General features: G+C 35.5%; 1 protein-coding gene across 1 annotated transcript; it reads left to right on the top strand.

Annotated features, from left to right (window-relative positions):
- The first annotated feature begins 204 nt into the window (after positions 1-204).
- On the top strand, positions 205-5029 carry LOC135942681 (nose resistant to fluoxetine protein 6-like). Its single transcript, XM_065488941.1, has 12 exons — positions 205-436; positions 1015-1247; positions 1316-1509; positions 1986-2065; positions 2118-2311; positions 2370-2527; positions 2580-2748; positions 3097-3290; positions 3895-4214; positions 4458-4600; positions 4655-4763; positions 4850-5029. The coding sequence occupies exons 1-12, from the start codon at positions 226-228 to the stop codon at positions 4879-4881; spliced, it is 2037 nt and encodes a 678-aa protein (XP_065345013.1). The 5' UTR covers positions 205-225; the 3' UTR covers positions 4882-5029.
- Positions 5030-7929: the final 2900 nt, after the last annotated feature.

The raw sequence follows: 7929 nt of genomic DNA, 5'->3' as shown, positions 1-7929 counted from the left end.
TGGCAAACTTTAACTCTTACAGCTTGACGTGCTAGGTAGAGAGGACTGCGACAAAATGCCGAAATAAATTAAGATTTATTAGAATTTAGCGTGAGCATCAGTTGAATTTTACAATGAATAGAGTTCCCAAGCGCAACGGGTACGAATCTCAAGCTCACGCACACCGTCTAGTGGGGATGAGGTAAATGGAAAAGCTCTCTCTTGCTCTTCGAGTTCATTCTCAAAATGACTTCGACCGTTTCAAGATGCTTCTTTATTCTTCTAATTTGCTGTTCTTCCAGTGGTCTCAACGTTTTTCCAAACTTAGAGGATATCGCTAAAAATGCGCGAGTGGTCATCAATGACATCGCATCCTTGATTGAGGAAGAGAATTGCAGGTCAGACCTGTTAACCCTAGCAGATGGCATTGACAAACTGGACTTATGGGCAATGAAAAGTAAGGAAGCCTATTTTCTATTTATTTTCAATTTTTGGTTTTCTTAATTTGGTAAATGATATATATTGAATATTAGAAGCGCAGGGATTAAAAATTTCAGCTCATTTCATTCTGAGAGCTAACCTTTTATTTGAGTTTATAATTTCATTCATATCAATCTGGCCTACAAAATATTATTAATGCATTTTTACGTACCAAGGAGGAATATATTAATGCTTGTAAATCACAATGCATAATTACAAATAAAACGAATCTTTAAATGGCTTTGATCTCTACGGGATGGCTTAGGCTGGGCGTTAATGAGTAAAATTTGATGAGAAATATGATCTTGATCACAGGTCACACTTTCTCACATGAGGCTGCTAATGTTAATGGGCCTCATAATTCTCGTCACGTTTCACTCAAAACCAACCTTTCCCAGTTAATTAACACGATTAATAGCGACCCTTTCGCAATTTTCGTTTTTACGCTACAATTTCTGAGTGTTTTTTTTTAATTTTATGCTATGGCTATTTACGTTAGGTGGATAAAATAAGCAAGGTTTTTTATTTTAATGCCCCTTTTTTGTTATGGTTTAGTGATTGACGCAAATGGAAAATGGAACCCAGCTTTTTTATTGGGAAACATCAAAAGCTTGGGAAGCTACGAGGAATGTGTTTCTATCCAGCAATCAAAACCCTACATCAAGGGAAAATATTGTCTGGCCAATGTGCACCTCTCTTCAAATGATGAACAAATAGATTCATTGTTGGAAATAGCCACGCAAAAAAGACGTAACCGTGAAATAACTATGAACAGAACGAATACGCCGGTAATAATTTTTATGCAACCAATTGGCACCTTAAAACTAAATAATATGTACTAAACTGCCACCATTAGGTACCGGACCTGCTTCCTTCAATGGCCCTCATTCAATTCGGCATATGCGTCCCTTCAACCTGCTCAATTGCGGACGTGCAAAAGGCGTTCAGCTACATTATATCGAAGGAGAAGTCTGCCAATGGCGAGGCACAAATTGAATCATGCTACACTAACGGTGCAGCGCCGCTTTCTTCTGGAGATTTGGCATTTATGTGAGTAAAGTAAAGACAAAGCGATGTTATCATTAATGAGCTGCCCGCTTCTACCCGTCGAATCATTTCTCTTCCATTGTGTGTTAACCTAAGGACATCTTATGGGCTACGTATGAGAAGTAAATTATACGGAAGACCTAGAGGAAAAATTAGAGGAATCGTTAACTCTAAATTTTACGACAAAACATTTTGCACAAATTTTGGTCAACAATAAATTATAGTAAATACGTAAATCAAATCAGCAAAAAATTCATTCGTTCCGGGAAAAAACGTGTTAAAAGTGTTTGCGAAAAATCAGTTGATGGTATGCAGTCTTCCGTTTTGCAGAGAGCGAAAGTCTAAAATTGAATTTTGAGAATTTTCTGACTAACAAATCAAACATCTGAACAAGTCGTGAGAGACAGTGAAAGTTTTAGTCACTATGATCCTTCTCCTTTATTTCATGTTTTACTTAATGCCATTATTATTTTTTTCAGTGGATGTGTTGCTATCATCGTCGGACTGGTATTCTTGAGTTCTGTAATCGAATCCAATTTTGGCGTAAAAGAAGATGCAGGTTTTTATTTCGAAATAGTTGCGAAATTTTTAATTAGTGACTTGCATTTTAGGGTTTGCGTATAGCTGCTTAATGGCGTTTTCTTTGCCGACTAACTGGAGGAAGCTCTTTTTTATTTCTAACCATCCAGGTGCATTGAAGAGCCTCGATGGTATTCGAGTCTTGAGCACACTATGGGTTGTTGCTGGACACAAAATCATCTTTACCCTTCAAGAACCGTGGGCAAACAAAAATTTTCAAGTTGAGGTAAAGCTAGCTAACTCAAGTAAATACTCGTCCAGCTAGTTCAAAAGCAGCTTTACAGTCTCTTCAGAAATTAGCAAATATGCCATTCATCAACAACATGCCCAGCGTCGACACGTTCTTCCTGATGTCTGGCATGCTGAGATCATACAACCTACTGAAGGAGTTTCAAGGCAATCGATTTCGATTTTTCTCTGACTTTGCTCGCCGTTACTTAAGGTATGAATGTTATGGAAAATTAATTAAATTTAATATTTTTTTTTTATTTTAGGCTAACGCCAGTTTATGCATTGGTGATTGCTTTCTACGCTACCTTATTAACACGGCTAGGTAGTGGTCCTAGATGGGAAAAGTTCGTGACTGAGCCCGGTGAGGCCTGCGCCGTTAATTGGAAAAACAATTTGCTGTATATCAACAGCTACGTCCACAGCAACAAACATGTACGTTTGAAATTAGAATTTACAACAGAGCTTATTGCTGCAGTTGATTAAATGCCATGAACTTTCTCATACTCGTATTTCAAAAACATATCTCTCGATCTCCATCAAAAATAACAATTATGTGTATTGGATACTACTGGCTTGAAAAATTGCCATCTCATTGTTATTATAAATTTAAGTTGATTCCGGCATTTAGGATGCTTCCAATCAGATAAGAGAGAGCACTATTGTATGTTAATTCGGATCCGATTCTTTCTAATGACGCAGCATTATTGTTGGATTCAGCGTGACTGTATGCAACCGGTAGCACTCCGGCCTTAATCAGGTTGCATAACTCTTTGCTTTCAGTGCATGATCCAAACTTGGTATCTGGCATCCGACATGCAACTCTTTTTGGTCTCGCCTTTGGTTGTTTATGCTCTGTGGAAAAAACCTGTAGCTGGAAAATGGATTCTGTTTCTCATGGCCGCGATACCGATTTGTTTCACGGCCTGGTACACATACAGCTATGAAGTTCTGCCCACTTATTTGCTCAACAATTCGTAAGTAAAAAGTTCAAATTATAATATTGGCATCTCAAGAGTTCAAAAAAACTATATAGATACTGGAATTGGAATATATTATGATGTTCTTCTGTGCTTCCAATTATCTTTTAATAAATCCATCTTAGCTCACATTTTGTAGCTTCGGCTTTTGAACTCCTCTTAAACCTTAAAGCTCTCCTTAAACAATCTCTTTCAAAATGTCAAAAGCATTTTGAACTAAAACTACTTGTCGGAGAATTTAAACATAACTTTTCCAACTACGAACCGAGTATCCTTTAAAACCATTTTGTATAATTGTAAGAAATACTTTATTTTTTATTGGATCGAAGTTTTTATCGCCGTATATTTTCATGCTTAAGGACAAGCTAGATTAAGTCAGATTTATTTTGATGTCAGAAAAATCATCTTCATTTCCCATCATAATAATTTTTTTGAATGAATAATATAATAAACGCAATTATACGTGCAACACTAAGCCTAAAATCATCCGTATCAATATACATTTCTTTATATTTACAATAATTATTTTTAATGTTTAATTTTTATTTTTTAAGTTCTGCTCTTTACTTAGTAAAATTTGTAAATTACAACAAAATTTCAGAGACGAGAAGCTGATCAGCTATCAAAGGGACGTGCACATCACCACGCACCATCGAATGGCTCCTTACGTTGTAGGCTTGGCACTGGGATATATTCTTTACAGCAAAAACAGGAATTTTCACTTGAGTCCGTTGAGAGCGCTTTTTGGCTGGCTAATGAGCCTCTCAACGCTCTACTTTGTGGTATTTGGTGCCATCAATATCGTTCAATACGACCACGAGTACGACCCGGTCGAATCCACTTTTTACGCCAGTTTGCATCGCATCTCGTGGGCATTTGCTGTTGGCTGGCTTATTTTTGCTTGCAATAATGAAAACGGAGGTAAATGAATGCCAAAATTCTTAGATAAAAAAAAGAGATGAATTCAATTTTAAATTAAAATTCCGATATTTAATTTTGAAGGGTGAATTTCTCTAAAAATAATAAAAAGGACACGGAAAATTTTTGTCGAATCAATTTTTGATCATATTAATGTAATATCACAATGATATTAGATGCTTTTAGTTTTTCTTAAAAGAAAGGAAATGACAAAATTTTAATTTTTAGCGTGCTTGTATGTTATAGGTTGGATAACGAAAATTCTGTCGCTGAACGTATTTCAACCACTGAGTAAGATTTCTTATTGCATCTATTTGAGTCACTACGTGATTTTAATGGTTGGAACGGCGAGGATAAAAACTCCGCTCTTCGCAGACGATTACGCGCTGGTAAATATCAACTCATAAATTTTACTGATGCACAGATTAACACTCTCGTAAAAGATCCACAGCCTGGCCGGTGATTTTATAATAAGCTTTGCCGTAGCCACAGTCCTGTATCTATCGGTAGAGGCCCCTTTGTTTGAAATTACAAGGCTCATCTTTGCAACCTGTAAGTTTAAAATTGAATAGCTGTCAGGTAAAACCCTGACAATAGCACTATTGATTATTTTAATTTAATGTTATTTTTATTTTCAGCCAAGAGTGTTAACCAGAAAAAAGAAGCTTGAAGATTTTTGTATATCTTGTTGAGTTTATTTTACTTTTTTAGCACATTATTTGTATTAAAATTCATATTTTCAATGGCTGAAAAAGATCCATGAACATTAATCAACATTAATATAATAAAATTCTTTATTACAATATTAAAGACTGCGTGCTGTTAAAATTTGTGATTGATTCGTTAATGTATCACAGGAGTGACACTTTCTGGTGAACAAAAAGTTTCTAAATGTAAGTCTCTACCCAGAAGGACACAGTCGAATTGAGCCCAGATTAGTAAAAAGTCTGACTGTATTTTTTACCTCTGCTTAGCACATCCCGTGGGCAACAACACCGCCGAGCGGATATCATGGGGCCAGTGTGGCCGAAGAGAAGCTTGGGCCCAATGTGGCCATCTTTTCGCCTCCTGGCACCGAGTTCTTTTATTGAAACGCTAGACATTTTTCCCAAAGCCGCTGGAAAGGTGCGAAAACCAGCAAGTAGCGAGTTGGCGCTGGTGAGCCTCCCAGCCCGTGGAGCTATTTGAGAATTTCGAATCGCTTATAACTAACTACATATTGCCATTTCGGACATTGGGCATCTAGTTAGATTCCCCGAACTGCACAAATATCTCCCACTATTTTGACACTCCTGAGAATACCATAACAATGCATGCCAACAGGCTGGTTGCAGCTATTTTTCATCAATGTTTCATTCGCAAATAATTATCTTAATATTCTTGAAACCCAAGATACTTTGCAAAAAAGGTCAACGTAGTGAGGTTTGCTATTAATGAAGCATTGAAAACTGGTTTCACGGGAAGCCCGTTGGCCTATAGGTCAGCTTACTCCACACTAAAGCTGTTGATTTATTTGTGACTTACCATATTTAATTTCATCCATTTTCAGCCCTCAATTATATATTGAAACCATTGTCTAGAATAATCTCTTGCGTCCCTAGAAATGAAGGCGAAGAGGAGTTTTAACGAACGTGTCGGAATTTCTACCAAGGTTCCACTTCACCAAAAAATCAAATGAAAATCTTGCTCGGAAAATAGTCATATCTTACCAAATCCAGAAAAAGGAAAATAATAGGGAGCACTTCTTTGTGAGATGAGCCTGTTCTGACTGGTTCTGAGGTCTATTTTTAAAATTTTCTGTGCAAGCACGACATGTGTATCATTTGTGCACTCGTGGTTGTTTCACTATGCTTTCAATTTGAAGTTTTAATTTTATTAATTAATATTTTTATATTAATTCAAATTTTCCCGTGTTTAAATTATTTTAACGATTTGGATTATTTAAAATTAGGTTCTGCGTTTAGGGCTTGAAACTGGCGTGACCCTGAGGGTCGAAATCTGGTAATCGTAAAAAAAATCTGTGAGCCTTTTTAAATCCTTTGAAGTCCATTTTAACTTAGAATTTATGTCGTACAGAAAAAATACATTCGTTAATATGTGCGTTTTTCATCCTCTTATATGGAAATGACAAATTTATTGAGAATTCATTATTCAGCTTCGTATGGGGGCAAAAGGTTTCTACATCAAGGTCATTTCAAAATTACTTTTGATGCAAGATAAATAATATTCACAAAATTAAAATATAACAATGAATATTGGCTTGGATCTTACAGTTAGAATTATTGTAAATTTAAAAATTTCCTATCTTTTTCTTTTCTTAGCTGTGAATTTTGAAAACATAGTAATAGGGTGCTGAAATCCAGCTGTGTCGTTTGCACCTCGAATTATTTATGTCTCATATGTGGCTATCCACTGGAACATCCATAATCAAGGTTATGCTGTCTATATTATTAGAGTTCATAAATAAAGTTTAAGCAAACAATATAGTTTTGTTAGTGTTCAACATATTCAACAGTTGAGTAATTATTAGAAAATACATGCAATAAATTGATGACAATAGCCAATACAGACACATAATTTGATTTGAATCTACAATTTTACTCCATCACGATTGTTTCCCTGTCTGACTGTAGTCAGTCTCGGAAATTTTTTAAACAGTTTATAAAATGGCTGAGAAAACCTCCAAGGTAATTAGGAAAAATTCACAGCTGGAAATCGCTTTTAAAATATTTCTTCTAGGATGGTGTTTAAAGTTGCTCATATTAGAGCTCATTAAATGATAATTGTGCATTTTGGCGAGATTTCTACATATCAAACCATATAGTAAAATTAGCTCAGCCAAATTCCATCCTTCCTGCTGAATTTATATAAGAATTGAGGTCAAAATATAAATCGATTCTCGATTTTTTTTAGTTAGTGAAACAGGTCATCGGGTTATAAGAATGACGCAATCAAAGCGTGATACTCTATACTTTATTATTTTTCTGTGCTAAAGACATGGTCAACTGATTTCTCTCTTGCAGGACATATTACACTTTTATCAGCCGGCTTGCGTGATTTCTACTCACTTAATCGAAATGGGCTACATGTATAAATCGGCCACACACACGGATTATTGCACAGTAATATTAAAAACGTTAGTTTATATACATTTTCTATTTAACTGTTTTGTTTTCTGATTTGCTCTTTAATAATACAGTGTGTATTTTTTTTTCTCTTCGCACCTGCTTGTAAAAGTCCCATTTAGAGTGCGATACGAATTTTTCGACTATTAAATCTCTCAACCTTTTTTCAAGTTTCGAAGTATTAAAACTATATATATCAGGTAGACTCGCGTAGCAAACTTTCACGACAAACAAATAATAATGAATAAATTAGGACAAGGAACACGTCGTGTTGAGCCGTGAGAAAATTTGTGCTGAGCAAAAAAGAATGCAATCATAAAATAATTTACAAATATTATTTTACCATTTCAGTTTTACGTTTTGCATTATATTATGTATATCAAATCATTAAAATTTTTATTTAATGGCATGCAAGTTAATGTATTGAAACCAACTGTCGGCAACTTGTATTGATGCAATTTTCAAACTCACCGACAAGGCCACGTTTACTTACGTGGTGGAGTAACAAAAAGATCGTTTGGGTGTATTCCAAAGCACCCAACCGGTTTACCCAAAAGCGAAGCAATAAATAACTCTCAGACAGGGAACAACAA

The sequence above is a fragment of the Cloeon dipterum genome, chromosome 4 (genome assembly GCF_949628265.1).
Source record: "Cloeon dipterum chromosome 4, ieCloDipt1.1, whole genome shotgun sequence".
NCBI lineage: Eukaryota > Metazoa > Arthropoda > Insecta > Ephemeroptera > Baetidae > Cloeon > Cloeon dipterum.
Note: the sequence above shows the minus strand (reverse complement) of the source record. Positions and strands in the feature narration are given on the sequence as shown.

Bases quoted from the DNA above. Each gene is read 5' to 3' on its own strand.
- LOC135942681 (XM_065488941.1), top strand. From the start codon at position 226: ATGACTTCGACCGTTTCAAGATGCTTCTTTATTCTTCTAATTTGCTGT. The intron at 4,215-4,457 runs GTAAATGAATGC...TGTATGTTATAG, and splicing joins TTGCAATAATGAAAACGGAG to GTTGGATAACGAAAATTCTG. The intron at 4,601-4,654 runs GTAAATATCAAC...CTCTCGTAAAAG, and splicing joins TCGCAGACGATTACGCGCTG to ATCCACAGCCTGGCCGGTGA.